Source organism: Engraulis encrasicolus, chromosome 19 (assembly GCF_034702125.1).
Source record: "Engraulis encrasicolus isolate BLACKSEA-1 chromosome 19, IST_EnEncr_1.0, whole genome shotgun sequence".
NCBI lineage: Eukaryota > Metazoa > Chordata > Actinopteri > Clupeiformes > Engraulidae > Engraulis > Engraulis encrasicolus.
Window position 1 is genome coordinate 45,182,270 of NC_085875.1, and position 18,922 is coordinate 45,201,191.

Consider the following 18,922-nt stretch of genomic DNA (forward strand, 5'->3'; position numbering starts at 1 on the left):
GGCGTGTGGGAGAGCGGATCTGTGTGTGTGTGTGTGTGTGTGTGTGCACGAGAGAGTATTTTTGGGTGTGTATGTGTACATATCTGTGTATACGTGTGTGAATATGTCTGTGGGTAGAGTGGGTGTGTATTGTGTGTTTGTGAGCGTGTGCGTGTATGCGCATCAATTTGTGTGAAGGTCTGTGTGAAATATCTGCATGAGTCACCCAGTCCTCACCCGTGTATTTTTGTGTGTGTGAGAGAGAGAATGTATGACTGATGCGGAAACCTTTTTTTTATTGAACATTTTTAGACCAATACCAATGCCATGACTCACATATTTCCATACGACAACTGTTAGGTCACTCACACTGTAAGGCCTTAATCACACCACAGCCTGTTGCTGCTCAACCATGACATGCTTTCCATTCCAGCACAGCGCACTGTGCAGCATCGGAATAACACTTCAACTTACAGTGCACTGATCATTTGTTTTAATAATTGCGTTTTAAAGCTTTTCAAGTAAAAAAGCTTGTTTTAAAACATCTGTTCCTAGATGTTTTTTTAGGCTTCCAAGCCTTTAGTTGAACAGGACAATCAGAGCATGACAGGAAATGTGTGTGTGCGTGTGTATGAACCTTATTTGTAAGTTCAACAGATGAGTCTTAGTGTATGCAGATTCAACTGCCTCTGTGTTTGTCATATGTATATAAACAAGTATCCTATTCCTTACCCTGTTTTTCATTTGTTAAACCTTATGATTGATTAATGAAACTTAACGATTTCAACACTTTTATACGCCAGATCTACAAGAAAACCTGAATGTTTTGAATGCTCAAAACATGAACTGAAGCAGTTTGTAACCTCAGTCTTGTGTGTATGTCCTGTCCCAGGGAGTCTACAGTATGTGTTTACTATGAGTGCTGTTGACAACTGTGACGTGTGCTTATGTAGCATGACATACTGACACAGGGGGGCCTCCACACGTTACTGTGACATAACACTGACACCCTAGACACGGGCCTGTTGCCACTCCATGGTTGTGAGTGTCTGTGAGTGTGTGTGTGTGTGTGTGTGTGTGTGTGTGTGTGTGTGTGTGTGTGTGTGTGTGTGTGTGTGTGTGTGTGTGTGTGTGTGTGTGTGTGTGTGTGTGTGTGTGTCTGTGTATGTGTGTGTGTGTGTGTCTGTGTGTGTGTGTGTGTGTGTGTGTGTGTGTGTGTGTGTGTGTGTGTGTGTGTGCGTGTGTGTGACCTCTAATCTTTGTAGTGTGTGTGGACGATGGCGGTGGAAGCTGGTTGTGTGTTTGTGTATGTTTCTGTGTTACTATGTTTCTCAGTGTGTGTCTCTGTATGTGTGCGTGTGTGCGCGCAAGTTTCTGTGTGCATGTGTGTGTGTTTCTATGTATGTGAGTGTGTGTCTGTGTGTGTGCACGCTTCTCAGTGTGTGTGTGTGTGTGTGTGTGTGTGTGTGTGTGTGTGTGTGTGTGTGTGTGTGTGTGTGTGTGTGTGTGTGTGTGTGTGTGTGTGTGTGTGTGTGTGTCCTCTGACCTTGGCGGAGGGTGTTGACTATGAAGGTGAAGCCGGTGGTGCGGGGGTGCAGCACATATTCGTACTTGGGCAGCCTGTTCTTCTCCGCAAAGTCATCACTCCGCGCCCGCGTGTTGTCTACATGGACAGAGCAGGCAGTCAGACAGTTGACATTTACATTACAATGCATTGCATTACATGGGATTACGTGACATTGTGTGACTAGGCACTTAGTTTGTCTTCCAAATGTCTTCCGTCATCACCCACCACAGTCTTCAAAGTTTTATTTAATCTAATCTGATCTGATCTAAAAAAAAAAAAAAAACATGAAAGAATGTATGGTAATTTCTGCAACACTTCATATTTTCACTTAAATACAGCTCCAGGCCTTTTTATTAGAATACCATGAAAAAGTTGATTTATTTCCATAATTCCATCAATAATGTTAAACTGTCATGGATTGTAGATTCATGGCCCAGTTTTTTAACTATTCCAATCATTATTTTTTTTCTTTTTATATACGTTGGCCTTCCAGCTCAAAAAACCCATGAATTGGGGAATTCGCATTATTAGAATATTGTTATAAAATCACATTTTTCTTCATCAAAATTCGGGTCACATTAAATCAGTTGAAATTTGGTACTTTCTACATAACATGCAATGGTCAATACTTGGTTAGGACATTCTCTGTCTTCATAATGGCCATGATGCGTTTAACATTGAAGTCAATGGCAAAAACAGTGCATGGGAGTTATGGAAGCCCACATATCCTTGATGCTTTGCTGTCAGCTGTTCTTGTTTGTTGACCTGGTACCCCACACTTCACTCCACACTTCACTCTTCAATATACCCTGTAGATTTCCATGCCACATTTTGGCGCTAACTCACCAGTTTAATTCTAAATAACCAGAAATGAAACCCCATTGAAAATGAATGGGGTTTAATTTCTGTTGAGTTAGAATTAAACTGGTGAGTTAACACCAAAACGTGGCATGGAAATCTTCGGGTATATTGAAGAGGGAAGTGTGGGGCACCAGGTCAACAAACAAGAACAGCTGACAGCAAAGCATCAAGGATATCTGGGCTTCCATAACTCCCATGCACTGTTTTTGCCATTGACTTCAATGTTAAATGCATCATGGCCATTATGAAGACAAAGAATGTCCTAACCAAGTATTGACCATTGCATGTTATGTAGAAAGTACCAAATTTCAACTGATTTAATGTGACCCGAATTTTGATGAAGAAAAATGTGATTTTATAACAATATTCTAATAATGCGAATTCCCCAATTCATGGGTTTTTTGAGCTGGAAGGCCAACGTGTATAAAAAGAAAAAAAATAATGATTGGAATAGTTAAAAAACTGGGCCATGCATCTACAATCCATGACAGATTAACATTATTGATGGAATTATGGAAATAAATCAACTTTTTCATGGTATTCTAATAAAAAGGCCTGGAGCTGTATTTTGGGAATTTCACATTTTTGTATTCGGCATTGAATTGCATTGGTTTTAAAGTATGTTGAAATATATGAATGGCAAGACTTCAGACATAGATGATAGGACGTCTCAACAGTCATTTCCAATAATAAAATGCAAAAGTAAAAAAAAAGGTCCTTGTGTCATTTTGCGACAAAACTCTTCAAATACAGGATTGAGGTCATGACTTGCATTGACAATACCAAGATGGTGACTAAGAAGACACTTTTATGCTTCTCTCCAATACACACTGCTCCCAATATCTCCCTCAATCTCTCCAACACACACTCCATCTGCCCACCTATGATGCTCACCAGTGTTGGGAGTAACGCGTTACAAAAGTAACTAATTACTGTAATGCATTACCTTTTTGAATAACGCAGAAATGTAACGGATTACAGGGGGAAAAAATCTGTAATATGTCCTCGTTACAATGCAAGTAACTTGCACATTACAACGCATTTTTTTCACCTAAATTTTGTGTGGGTATTTTGTTTTCTTTATACAATGTTGGCGGATCACAGCGAGATCAGCTATTGCATCTGATAGCCTACGTCCGCGCAGAGATTTTAAAGTTCCACGCAGAACATTGCTTCCTCTTTCACGCTTCGTCTCTCGAAATGGCAGGCTGACAAAGGATGACCGATCCAGAAGATCCAGCTTGGTCGTTTTCAAGATGGGTATATGCCCACTACTATGACTTCATTGAAAATAAGGACGCCAAGAACATTTCAGTTAAATGCACACTGTACTTGAAACCCAAACCGCTTTCCACGTCGAAAAACAGTAGCCTACAAACAATTTGACGATTTGAAGAGATGCCATAGCACCACCAAATTAGTCAGGAAAGGACGGGATGCATCCCATTTGCACGAAACAGCTGGACACGGCAGGGTATCCGACGGGGAGGATGAGTACGTTGCACCCTCCTCACTTTTGTTCAACTAAACATCACTAAAATTGAAATAAATCCATTTGAAATAAAATATTATACGTTCGCCTGTCAAAGTAGTGAAATTGAAAATGCTTGCTGTCGTTGCATCACTCTGTACCCTATCACTGTAAATTCCCTCGCAATAGTTGCATGAATAGAACTAGTTGTTTGCGCAAAGTCGCAGAATATGCTGGCCGCGGTGCTGACTGAGCGCGCGTAAAGAATAGTTCTAGAGTTGTGAGTGAGTGGCAAACTGATCTCCGCACGAAGTCACATGATTCAGGCGACTCACGAGCTTGCAAACTGACTGGCTGGTATCCTCGCAATCATGTTTTTCGCCTATAATTTCGTTCATTGATAAGACATTTTCCAAATATTCAAAATGGGCCTACTGTAGCAATGCATCTGCTCTTTTATCAATAATAATTTTCAAACTCGTAGTGCAGTGAGGTGGGTTTATGTTTCAGCCAAGTGCAACGGAGCCTGTGCTGCATGCGTCCGTAATAAATAATAAAACCGGCGCTGGTGTGCATTGTAGGGTGTGGTAAGAAGAGAAAGGATTAATCATTGTATTGGTGAATCAATGTTAGGCCTAGAAAAAAATGTTTTGGTTCCGGTTGCCGACCGACCCTATCATTTTTTGTGCGACCCAAAAAAAAATTGTTGAGTTTTTGGAATCCTCAAAAAAATATCGATGTCGTGTGGATGGTTGTTCATATAGGCTAGAGAAGACACAACACATTTCTTCATTCCCATAACTCGCCATCTCTCGCTTTCTACCTGCCTGCAAGTTACTGAATTTGCATCGCATGACTATCCATCTAGGGGCAACACACGCGCGCGCCACAAGTGCCGCCCGGCTTGATATTAGAAAAGCCCAAATGTCACTGCAGAGTTGCGCACCTAGCCTACTCGGTCACGTTGTAGGCTATTATGCTACAACATGCTAGTTGGTTGTCGTTGTAGCTATGGGAGCTAAAATAGCAGTCAGGCAACTGACAGCTGGACAAGTAGGGCTAGTCTATTGCAAGAAACGTTATATCCTAATTTTGGTCAGTATCTTGGCTCATTAATGCTTATTATATTTAATTGTAGCTTCAGCTGTACTTATCAAGCCTCAACTCCACTATCGTCCTTGGCATTGTTCAACAACGTTTATGACCAAATCTGGTGCATGTGGGAGGTTGGGGGCCGGACATAAAAAAAAAGAAATTGAAAAAAAAATTGGAAATTAAAAAAAAAAAATCCGACCGCACGATGACCAAACCTGACAACCAACCGGAACCAAACTTTTATTTTTCTTAGGCATTATTGTATGTGGGTAAGACGCAATTCCTGCAAATGTTGGTTTTCAGTCTAAAGGCTTCCAAAACGACTTGTGGATGGCAGGTGAAAGTCATGCCACCTCATAGATTTGCACTGTAGATTGCCAAATCCTTATTTCCAGTCATTTTGGCTAAAGTAACTAAAAGTAATGCAAAAGTAGTGTAATCCCTTACTTTAAAAAAAAAAGTAATGCTGTAATGTAAGGCATTACTTTTAAATGACAGTAGCATGTAATAAGTAGTGCATTACAGTTTTTGGGTAACTTTCCCAACAGTGATGCTCACACGTGCGGAGCCACAAACACGATTGCTTGATGTACTTCTCTGGTGTGTGTGTGTGTGTGTGTGCGTGTGTGTACTACATCCATGCAGACCTTTATTGGACACACTGGAGGTCAGTGGAAATTAATGGATGCTGTTGTACTGGCCCTGAAATAGCCAGCAGACCTGCTGGGCTGCAGGCCAAAAACACCATGTCCAAACACACTGACCACTGAACTCTCTCTCTCTCTCTCTCTCTCTCTCTCTCTCTCTCTCTCTCTCTCTCTCTCTCTCTCTCTCTCTCTCTCTCTCTCTCTCTCTCTCTCTCTCTCTCTCTCTCTCTCAAACACTAACACACATTCTCTCTCTTTCTCTCTTTCTCCCTCTCTCTCTCTCCTTCACACAAACACTAACACACATTCACTCTCTTTCTCCCTCTCTCCTTCATATACTCCTCTCTCTGCTTCTCGGTTTCTCTTTCACTCACTCACGCACGCACTGACGCGTGCACAGGGAGGGGACACAGGGAGCAGCAGATTCCCACCTGTCTGTCAGATCCTCTTAGGATAGCTTTTGATGTAAATCTGTCTTAGCACTGACTGACTGACTGGCTGGCTCTGATCCCCCCCCTCCTCTCCTTGCCTCACTTTCTCTATTGAGGATGGGGGCAGCTAATCTCCCGAGTTTCCATTACAACACTGGCCTGATTTAATTACTTTGGGTGTGTGTGTGTGTGTGTGTGTGTGTGTGTGTGTGTGTGTGTGTGTGTGTGTGAGAGAGAGAGACAGAGAGAGAGAGAGAGAGAGAGAGAGAGAGAGAGAGAGAGAGAGAGAGAGAGAGAATTTACGTGTGTGTGTGTGTGTGTGTGTGTGTGTGTGTGTGTGTGTGTGTGTGTTTAAGATGATGTCCCCTTATGTCCCTGTGTCAGTAATTAAAGAGCAGTATGACATACTTTTGGTGCGTGTGTATGGGCCAACAGGGATGAAATACAAATCCACAGTATTTGACGTGTGTGTGTGTGTGTGCTCAGCTTCCCCAGTTTGTGTGAGTCTGTGGACTGAAGTAGTATCTGTGTATGTGTGCGAACAGGTGTATTTAGGTGTTATATGCATGTGCCGAGTGTATTGATCTGTTGTGTGTGTTTGGATGTGTATTTAGGTTGTGCATTTATGTTGTCGTAGTGTGCGTGTGCGTATTTATGTGTTGTTATGAGGGTGCAAGACAGTGTGTGAGAGTAAGTGAATGGCCTAGCAGTCCACCAGATATGCCCCCTGTGGCCTGCCACCTTCTGCCCCAGTCTGCTGCAGTGTCGCTGGGGAGGCTCGGCTGCCAGACAGGGCCATGGCCAGCTGCTGGAGGAGACATGCCGCCAGACAGACGCTGCTTGGGAAACAAGGACACATTTGTCCTCTGCTCTCCTCCACTCCTCTCCTCTCCTAATCACGCCTTGCCTTTGCCTGTCTTCTTTTCCTGCTCTCTTCTATTCCTCTCTTCCTCTCCTTATAAAATGTTACCTCTTCCTCCTCTCTTCTTCTTCTACTCTCCTCTCCTCCACCTAATAACCATTTCCCTCCTCTTCTCCCACTCCTAATCACCCTCTGGCTCTCATTCCTCATACCTCTTCTTCTGCCTCTTCTCCTCTCCTCCTCTCCTCTTTTCTTCTCCTACATTTTTTCTCCTCCTCTCATTATCACCCTCTCCATCTCCTTCCTCCACTCTTCCTCTCCTACCCGGCCCTCCTCTTCCTCCTCTCTCCTAATTACCCTTTCTCTCCCTCTCATATCCGTCCTCCTCTCTGCATGTGGACTCACGCACGTGATGATCTGCTCTGTCTGGGGCCTGGGCCACTTCAGGCTGATTAGACATGATTTCCATCAGGTTCTGTTCACGCTCATAGCTGCTGGGGCTTTTGGATATCCTTCATTCAGGCGGGGAGAGATTGTGGGGGATTTTTTCTGTTGCCTTTATTCGATAAGACAGTGAAGACAGTGATAGGAAGCGAGCGGGGAAGGGCCGGCAGAGGACCGGAGTCGGAAGCAAACCCGGGTCGGCCGCATTGCAGACGGGTGCCCTACCATTTGCGCCACGGTAAGGCCAAGATTGTGATTTTAAGTAGCTTACGTGCTTAGTAAATAGTCATGTATTTTGTATTCTGCAAGGGCCAGGTCTGAGTTGACCGCTGACATTTGAGGGCGGGGAAAAATATTCCGCTGCCTCCAAGAGAGACATTTACGCAACACATTGCGAGACAAGAGAGATGTATTGATCCAAGGACTGTAACCAAAACCCTACACCTAAAATGTAAATCAGGTGTCTAATAAAGGGATGAAATACAACTCAAGAGACATGATGTAACTCAACAGTATTTATGTGTGTGTGTGTGTGTGTGTGTGTGTGTGTGTGTGTGTGTGTGTGTGTGTGTGTGTGTGTGTGTGTGTGTGTGTGTGTGTGTGTGTCCAGCCTCATCTGTCCCGGTGTGTGTGTGTGTGTGTGTGCGTGCGTGCGTGCGTGCATCCAGCCTCACCGGTGAGGTCTTTGCCAGTGTGTGTGTGTGTGTGTGTGTGTGTGTGTGTGTGTCCAGTAGCCTCACCGTTGAGGTGCGTGCGTGCGTGCGTGCATGTACTGTATGTGTGTGTGTGTGTGTCCAGTAGCCTCACCGTTGAGGTGCGTGCGTGCGTGCGTGTACTGTATGTGTGTGTGTGTGTGTCCCCAGTATCCTCACCGGTGAGGTCTGTGCCCTCAGGGAAGAGCAGTAGCTGCAGGGGCTCCCTGATGTTGCAGAAGTAGCGCAGCATGTTGGCCATGTGGGAGCGGTCCTCCTCCCAACGACGCTGGATGAAGATGAACGACGCCACCTGCATCGCCCAGCCTGAACACACACACACACACACACACACTCGCACACACACACACACACACGCGCACACACACAGGCACATACAGACACACACACACACACGCGCGCGCGCAGACACACACAGACACATACACACAAACATGCACGTACAGACACCAAGTCAAATCAAAAGATGAACGATGCCACCTGCATAGCCCAGCATTAACACACACATGCACGCACGCACTAAATCAGATCAAATAAATCAAAATCAATTTCCAGAAGAGAAGTCAACTCCGCGCTCAGGTGTAGATTTCATGGCTTGATGCCAGTTATTAAAACTTTAAAAAGTCTATTATCATAAGATCTCATACATGATATATGAAAATATTATATTACATGTAATTTTAGAAAATCATGATCATGATCTCAATTCTTACCAAGAAAACCATATTCACATTTTTTACATTACATTTTTCAGATTTTTTTAAATTGTGCATCGCTGGTTGGTATATCTGTGAGTAAATGCATGCCTGTTCTGTGTGCGTGTGTGCGCGCGTTAACCCACCAAATCCAGGCACGGCTTTGAGCGCGGCCTTGAGGCAGATCTTCTCCAGGCGCAGGTAGCTGTAGCGCAGCAGGCAGCACCAGAGGAACATCCAATCCAGCCGCGTGCGGTGGTTCATCACGATCACGCTCCGCTCGCCCGGCACAAAGCCATCGCCCGTGATCACCACCTTCACCCCAAACACCACCTCCAGCAACGCCTGATGCACGCACGCACACACACACACACGGATGGAGATTCAAACAGAAGCAGACACACAAATTAGCACAGTAATGAAACACACACACACACACACACACACACACACACACACACGCGCACACGCACACGCACGCGCACGCGCACGCGCGCGCGCGCGCGCCGCCTGTGATCACCACCTTCACGCCAAACATCACCTCCAGCACATGCATAGATAGGAGATAGAAATAGAGGTAGACACACACATTAACACACACACACACGCACACACATCACCCGAGATCATCACCTTCACCTTCAAACACCCCCTCCAGCAAGGCCTGATGCAGACACGCATATGGATGGGAGATACAAACAGATGTAGACACACACACACATTATTACCACAGTAATAACACACACACACGCACACGCGCACACACACGCGCACACACACGCGCACACACACGCGCACACACACGCGCACACACACACAGCCGTCATCCATGACTCACATAGACTCATGCAGACAAACAAACAGTTAACAGACAAAAATACAAGCAGACAAATAAAAAACAGACACACAGACAACTAAACACACACACACACACACAGACAAATAAACACATAAACACATAAACACACACACACACACACACACACACACACACACACACACACACACACACACACACACACACACACACACACACACACACACACACACACACACACACACACACACACACAGATTATGTCAGACACAGACACAAACACACACATTCTGTCAGACACAAACACACACACATACACACAAATAGACAGAGATACACACACACACGCACACAAATAAGACAGCCATACAGACATAGACCTACACAAAATGGCAATTTTAAAATAGTAAATGTTTGCATATCCCTCCCTCCTCAGTGAGGCCAGGTGCAAGACAAAAACGCTGTCAAGGACAGATATATTTAATCTTCAAGAAGCTTGTGAAAAAAAGATGATTCTCTCCCAAGACAGAGGAATGGTAAAAAAGGGGAACTGTAAACTAGTGCTACTGATACATTTCCTGATGAAGATCCTGCAGGGTCCAAAGGTTAACAATGTAGTGTATTCTACATATGAAAGTGAAAGTCCAACTGGAAAACTACAACTCCCATTGTCATTGTGACACAGCACTCCACAGCACACAAGTGAACACTGCACACAATGAAATTGCATTTATGCCTCACCCGTGCAAGGGGGGAGCCCCCAATGGTGCCCGAAAGGGAGCAGTACAGCGGGACGATACCATGCTCAGGGTACCTCAATCATGGAGGAGGATGGTAAATTGCTCCCCCCACCAACCTGGCGGATCAGGAGTCGAACCAGCAACGGGCAAACAAGTCTGACGCTCTAACAGCTTACCCATGACTGCCCCTATTGGCTTGCATGCCCATGGTTCGAGTCCGGCTTGGGTCCTTTGCCAGCCATGCCCCATCTCTCTCCCTCACTTTCTTTCTGTCATACTTTACATGACGAGTATGCAAAACTGAACACTGCCAGCAGTCTGTTTAAAATCGTAATATTCCTTGCATGCAACAGCACTCTTTGTTTTTTTTACTACATCGTCATTACACAAGTATGTGCAGGTGGCTAACAGAATACAGAGTATTGAAATGCACTTTCTATAGTAAAACCACACAAACAGTCTAAAAACTGCCATGTCATTTTAGTGGCACACTACTTTACGACACAACAATAAAAAATAAGTAGCAATTATAACTGTACTGTGTCAACTTTGTGTAAAAGTGGCACTTGAGTTCAGTGGGTTCATGGTCACATAATGAGTAGCTTTGCACACATATAAAAATGTCTGTGGTGATGTTGTGGAATTGCACACGGGTTACTGAGTAAATGTAAGGCAAAGAGCACACACAAACATGAGGTTTTCCACATAAACACACAGGTTGTAGATTTGTGATGGAAACGGAAAAACAAAGACAGGTCAATGTTTAATTCTAATGACACACACACACACACACACACACACATACACACACACACACACACACACACACACACACACACACACACACACACACACACACACACACACACACACACACACACACACACACACACACACACTCTCTCTCTCTCTCTCTCTCTCTCTACACTCACTCATCTCCAACAGAGACAAAACAAAAATGTACAAACATTATGTCCCAGTTTATCTCTTACACATACTCATTTGCACTCACAAACAAGTGTGCTACGCTACCAGACAGGCATACAGGCACATACACACTCCCTCTCAGACAATATCACAGCACACAAGTATGTCTCAACCTCACAGACATAAACACATTCTGCACACAAGTATGCGACTCTTGCGCTCTGTCTTACTCTTAAACACACACACACACACACACACACACACACACACACACACACACACACACACACACACACACACACACACACACACACACACACACACACACACACACACACACACACACACACACACACACACACACACACACACACACATTTTCTACTCATGTGAAGGCCTCTCATTGACTCTCATTACAATAAAACTAAAGAATGCTAAACTGTGTCCAGACCAAACCCACACTTCACTCTAACCCTATATAAAAAAGTTTTGTTGTTCACAAAATGACCCGTTAGTGGTTTTGAGGACCATCATTATGTCCTTACAATTCACCTTATGTGCAGTTGTTCCTATTGCTGTGAGGAAATGTGGCCTGTTTACAAAGGTAGAAATACACTGCCTAAACCAAAAAAAGTTGTCACCAAAAAAAGGTCAGTGGTCAGAATCTACAATCATCAACGCAAGACCTTGGTGAAAAGTTAATGCGACAACACACCGGATGAAACTAAATCTTGTGACATCACAGGCACTGGCAACAATAACAAAATTAAATAAAATCAAAGCTCATAAAGGTGGTGCAAGGACACACTAATGTGTGAGCTTTATATTTGGTGGCAACTTTATGTTTTGGCCAGACAGTGTACGTGTACACACACATATGCATACGCACACACTTGCACGCTGCACACACGTAAACACACACACACACACGCGCGCGCAAACGCGCGCGCGCAAACACACACACACACACACACACACACACACACACACACACACACACACACACACACACACACACACACACACACACACACACACACACACACAGCCCCAGCGGCTGGCATCGTTGGTGTACCCACCACAGGCAGGGTGAGCCAGGTGGCGACGATGCGGTCGGTGAGCCAGCGGTACCAGGCAGGAGAGAGGAGCATGAGGGGCAGCACGGGGCCCAGCATGAAGACCGAGCCGAAGAAGCTGCCCAGGAAGAGAGTCAGCAGGAAGTACAGGCCCCGCACTGACACCGCCATACCTAGAGAGAGGGAGAGAGAGAGACAGAGGGAGAGAGAGAGAGGGAGAGAGAGAGAGAGAGAGAGAGAGAGAGAGAGAGAGATTTAATACTCAAGTGAATTAATCATTTTACTGGTTCACACAATGACCACACAAAGTTACACACAAGAGCAATCAAAGTTGGCCACCTGGCCTCCCGTCCAAGCACCAAGAGAGTGAGAGAGAGTGAGAGTGAGTATTTTTTTTAGGTAGGTGAAGATTGTGTGTGGGTGTGTGGAGTGAGGGAGTAAACCGTTTCAAAAAGTAGAGAGAAATCATTAATCAATCACTACTTTCCCTCTGGTAAACAACGAGCACTCTCAAGTGTATGGGAGCCTAATACAGTAGATCACCTTTGTTACATTTAAGAGCATCTGTGTCATACGGCATACGGTAACCGGGCAACTGCTGTGTGTGTGTGTGTGTGTGTGTGTGTGTGTGTGTGTGTGTGTGTGTGTGTGTGTGTGTGTGTGTGTGTGTGTGTGTGTGTGTGTGCGCGTGCGCGCGTGCGTGGGTGTGTGGGTGTGTCTGTAGGTGTGTGTGTGTGTGTGTGTGTGTGTGTGTGTGTGCCTAGAAACCGTTTCAGGTAGTTTGTGTCCAGATCAATATAGTGGCTGGTGGTGACATCATATCTGGCGATGGTGCTGCTGAACTACTGCTGATGAGAGCAGGCTGTGTGTGTGTGTGTGTGTGTGTGTGTGTGTGTGTGTGTGTGTGTGTGTGTGTGTGTGTGTGTGTGTGTGTGCGCAGACTGCGCACACTTGCCTGCGCGCGCGTGGGTGTGCGCATGTGTACGTTTTCCATGGTGACACATGATGTATTACACTTCCACACATATAGATTAAGGCGGCCATCAGCGATCATTAGCTGCTCCTTAATGACATCAATTACGGCCAATGTACGTGCACTCCCGCAGGTGCGTGTGTGTGTGCGTGTGGTGGGGGGGCTTAAGTCTTTGTGAAGTGTAAAGTGTGTGTGTATGTGTGTGTGAGAGAGAGAGATACAGGGGGCAGGTCCTGCCGAGTGTTTTGGAATATAGTCTTGTAGAGCAGGTACACAGGCAGACAGACATGTGTGCTTGTCTTTCTCCGTCCGTCTCTCTCACTCTCACTCTCACACAAACATGCTGTGCACACACACACCGTGCACACACATACGCACACATGTCCGCGAGCACTCACCAACACACACACACACACACACACACACACACACACACACACACACACACACACACACACACACACACACACACACACACACACACACACACACACACAGTAAACAGCAAGTGATTACTCATGGAATTTGAGCCCATCAGCGTAATACAGCAGCAGACTTCACTTCCTCCTGTCCCCATGTAAACAGCTAGTGTGCTGCTGCTGCTGTGTGTGTGTGTGTGTGTGTGTGTGTGTGTGTGTGTGTGTGTGTGTGTGTGTGTGTGTGTGTGTGTGTGTGTGTGTGTTGACCCATGGTCATTTAGGAGAGAGTGCTCTCTGTCTGTGTGTGTGTGTGTGTGTGTGTGTGTGTGTGTGTGTGTGTGTGTGTGTGTGTGTGTGTGTGTGTGTGTGTGTGTGTGTGTGTGTGTGTGTGTGTGTGTGTGTGTGTGTGTGTTGACCCAGGTCGGTCAGGTGAGCAGGCTGCTAGCTAAGGGACACATTATCTCTTCCTCTTCTTGCCTGTATCACATCCACGGCCACAGAAGCAAAGGGCCTTTGAGTAGCATCCAGATAAGTAGAGATAACCACTCGCTTAGCATTTTCCATCTCTGGAAATTGCTTTTTATCAGTGCACACATACTCGCAAACATGCATGCATGCACACACACACACATTTGCTTTTTTCATCTCTTGTGCAGGCCTATAGTTGATTATTCATCATTATCATCATCAAACACCAAAGAATCATTTTGAGTCATATTATACACTTGCTGTGTTGAGGTGTCTAATGATGTACTTAAGGGGTGATATTTGAAGTTCGATTTAAACAAGCACATGCTTCCTCGGATGACTAATTCTCAGCTCAAAGAACTTGGAAAGGGCTGTACAAAATGACGAATGCTCGGTTACTCACAAGGCAAGAAGTGACTTGAGCAATACAGCCGCATGTACTCGAAATTGGCCAAAGTTGTCTTTGTTTTAATGCAACTGTTTTTTTTCCAAAATCAAGTTTGCATCATCATGAAATCGCCAAGGTTTTGTCTAAAATGTTGAGACTTGGCCAATAAGCTATTATTCCACATGTCTGTTTCATGTGGTCAATTACTTCTTCAAAACATGCTTTGGTGTGCTGACATTTCAATTCAGACATCAAACGAGCATAAACATTCTCTCACACACCCTCTTTCACACACAAACCTGGTGTGAGAAAATATGTGTTTGTGTGATTAGTGAGTAATCAAATGTCTGTGGATATGTAGATTGTTGACCAGCAATGGAAAAATGACAGAGGACTTCAATCTCTACTGCCATCACCGCAGACAACCACAACACAAACATGCTCTCACACCCTCTCACACACTCACACACGTACACACATATATACACACACACACACACACACACACACACACACACACACACACACACACACACACACACACACACAGTTCTGCTGATCAGAGCTTGAAGGGTGGAAAAAGCAATGATGCTTTGATGACTTTTTTCCACTGGCCCTGAACAATAAACACTTTGAGGATTGCAGATGGATCACGCCTCACCGGGCACACGTGGACAGCGTGGCATACACACACGCGACCTCACACACACACGCACACACAAAAACGCACACGCGCACGCACACGACTCAGCAAAGGCAGATTGTCTCCGTTACTCTGTCCTCAGATTAGAAGTAACAGCAGGTCAAAGCTCAGGAACATGTCTGGATGGCTGAGGATGACTCAGTCTTACACTGCAACTAGGGGAAAACAAGACTTGGGCTTAGACTTGGTAGCACAGACAGACACATCTTCCCTCCTTGTTCCCCATGACCTATTTGGGGTCAGCGTAGGGCTGCACGATTAGGGAAATATGATTTCACGATTAGTTGGATCCAAATTTAAACCACAATTATTAATCATGATTATTCAGCAACAAATAAACAACTACATTTTGTGCAGAATGTTATTTATAATACTACGAAATGAAATACAACCAAGAATGTATTATATAAGGGATGAACAAAACAAAACTGAATAGTAATAACTATGTAAAAGGTTAAAACATGAAGCTTTGGCAGGCCTACAGATTTTTGGACAGAAACACCAGCTTGTCATCATGTTCTGCCTTCAAGGACGCCTGAGGTTAGGTCACTATATTACCCCCTGTGCGATCATGTTTAAATCCCGATTTTCATTATCGTCACTGCTAAAATCTTGATTTTTGAATAATTTCGAATAATTGTGCAGCCCTATGTTCTATCAATCTTATGTTCTTATTTCAAAAACAGGGGTCATCCCTGTTCCCACCATGTGACCACGGCACTATGTTCCCAGTCTTGAGCTTGTGTTCTACTTTTAAAGAGCTTAAAAACATTTTTCTCAAAACATATCTCTTAACTGATATGTTAGGGTTATGGAGAGATGGCTGTGGTGTGGGCACAGCTTAGCATTCTTTCATTTTATAACATTACAGAATTTGAAAAAGGTATTTTATTTCCCCCAAGTGCAATAGACTATATTGGGCTGTGGGAACCTACACACAGTACACTCTCACCCACCTACACTTACATGTCAGGGCAGACAGCTCTAGCCTCCTTCTCCCTTTTTTTTATTTAATTTTACATCCATTAAGTGTCATCCCCCATTCCAGGCCAATTACCCGCTGCTGGGGTACAGTACAGTCAGTGCCTGTTATCTCTGTGACCTTTTAGAAAGAAAAAAAGAGAAAAAAACAGGGTGAATTTGTTTTCTGGTTTTTTTTTTTTTTTCATTTACAACTGCAAGGACAGTCTGATTTATTCAAGGTTGACACTCTTTCTTGTTTTCACACATTTAAGGGTATATGAGGAGGATAGTGACGTGAAACTGAAAATAGAGTTTCTTGCAACATGGCGGGGCTCACTTGTCCCCTTCATCTGTCCGTGCCTTGTTCGCACCCACATCTAGGCAGACCCTGGCAATAGTGTGCCTGGGAAAGACTTCCCTACAGGGCTGCAGTAGGAAATGAATGGAAATGTTTGTCCCAAACCTTTGACTCAAGTCAGGGTTTCCCCCAGCACTTTATTGCTAAGGCGGCCACTTTGACAAGAAACACCTACCACCTTGACTAGGTCCCCTGAAAAGATTAAGATTTCATGCTGTGAATTAAATTGCTTATAGTCAGGGTCATTTTTCCAAAAAGTTGACACCTGAAGGCAAATCATGTTAATTTTCGGCATACAACTGATTTAGGGGTATTCAAGGGTGCTGAATCCAAATCTGCCGTATGCCGGACGCAAAAATGTACCGAAATGCCTCAAACGGGCAAAATCCAATATGGCCGCTGCCACCGTGTTAAAATCCTGCAATCACTTTTCTTTTGGACTAAATAAGATATGAATTTGAAAATAGCACTTATTTTTATGTTTTCAGACATGGGGAAAGCCATTATGTCATCAGATTTAAGCTCAGATTGGAAGAAAATGCTTATGTCATTGGCTGGCAGCCATTTTAAAAGCAGAGAGCCCCATATTGTCAGCGATTTTTAACATTTTTACTAATCTTTCAAGATTCACAGAAAAAAATGCTCTTTGTCTCTGTGAACACAAATACTACAGAAGGCTACACTGAACTGTCTACTTTCACCTGAAAAAAGAAGTTTGTGTCTACCTTTTTCCATTCTTTAGTTATGGGCAGTAGAACATGGGATGACACCACAAAAAAACACTGATTTTTGACCCCACAACTCTCTGTCCATATTTTTGCTTTAAGGACATATTGTCTTTGATAGTGTTCATGTTTGATGTGCAACATTTTCAGGGGGTTTGAAGGGTGCTTAATGCCAATATGATGTATAAATAAATGTATATTCCCATAGTACATCAAAATGAAGGAATCTAATATGGCCGCCGTCACCAGTCTACAGTGTACGTTTCTTTGACAAGGTAAACTCTTAAGTACATTATGTAGCATTAGGTTTTCATACAGGGAGAATTAATTTCCATACTCAGATTTAAGATAGATATCAAAGGAAATTATTTCAGGGTAGTCTGAAGTCATGATGCCACAGGAACATAGGGTGACACCACAAAAAACAATATTTTTTGACCCCAAAATACTGCACTTGTCTCAACCCACATCTTTTGCTTTAAGGACAAAGTGTCTTGATAGTGTTCATGTTTGATATGCAGCATTTTCAGGGGTTTTGAATGGTGCTTAATTCAAATATTCAAATATGCTGTGTATTAGGCTCAAAACCTCTTTAATAGGCCTACCTCAAAATGAATTAATCGAATATGGACGCCATCACCAGACAAGGTGGACTCTTAATTACATTGTAGCTATAGGTTGTCATACATGGAGAATTCATCTCCATACTCAGATTAAAGATTAGAATCAAAGGACATGATTTCATAGGTTGAATTCATGTTTACAAGTGACAGTTGACTTTCATGTCAATAAGCTGTTCTTTTGAATGAAAATGTTTTCTCTACTTCCACTTTTATTTTAATGCGTATTATAACATGATGCAATATGTCCACCTAAATCCACCTCTTCCATTATGAGACTAATTTACACACATAAGTCTGAATGTGCCTAAATATAATATGCACATCTACATTTTGTGCATTAGGAATTCATTGTTTGACGATTTATTGCGGGGCTTACATTATATCTTTGAATGGTGGAAAGGTGAAACGTGGATCAAATGAGTTTATGTTATTGTGAGGAATTTACTTGATATATGTTAACTCATTCCCAACCATTTGGCCCATCAACCTCCTCCTCTCCAGTGATTTGGCAGGACACACAATATCATGCACTGCATGGCACTTTTGCTGCAAATGCAACAAAAGCAAAGTATGACGTTTTGCAATGATCAGTCCTATCTAATTCAGATGTCACATGGTTACATAAAATGCCCCACATTATCAAATCTCTACATTGAGTCAGGCCCACATACCCCTTCCTATCCTCCTGCCAGTCACCGAAGTGGGATGGGTGGTATTGAACAGGGCTTTAGTCCCACTGCTACTGTATCTGCCACTTATACATGGGTTCTCATTGTTTATCAACACAATGTTATGAAGAGGGACAAGACACTGGCAGCCAACCACGTGAGCTAATTTTTTTTGACAGACAGCTGTTTCCAACAATCAGAGGCTGAGTTGTGTGCGGCTAGGTTCGCTGTCAGGTTATAAACAAAATTTAGAACCCATGTATTCTCAAGGCACACAAAGACATCACAACTTGTGCTTGCCTCATCCAA

At 43.8% G+C, this 18,922-nt stretch overlaps 1 protein-coding gene across 2 annotated transcripts in view; it reads right to left on the reverse strand.

The window, feature by feature from the left end:
* Positions 1-18,922, reverse strand: part of lclat1 (lysocardiolipin acyltransferase 1) — a 36,786-nt gene that overhangs the window by 10,462 nt on the left and 7,402 nt on the right. The window contains exons 2-5 of one of the 2 annotated variants that reach the window (XM_063184533.1): positions 12,329-12,498; positions 8,912-9,110; positions 8,230-8,376; positions 1,526-1,642 (exon numbers count right to left, since the gene is read on the reverse strand). In XM_063184533.1, the coding sequence (XP_063040603.1) occupies positions 1,526-1,642; positions 8,230-8,376; positions 8,912-9,110; positions 12,329-12,496 (631 nt within the window). In that variant the 5' untranslated portion in view covers positions 12,497-12,498. Of the gene's footprint in view, positions 1-1,525; positions 1,643-8,229; positions 8,377-8,911; positions 9,111-10,323; positions 11,158-12,328; positions 12,499-18,922 lie in introns of those variants that run through there. The other variant, XM_063184534.1, reaches the window with a different exon arrangement.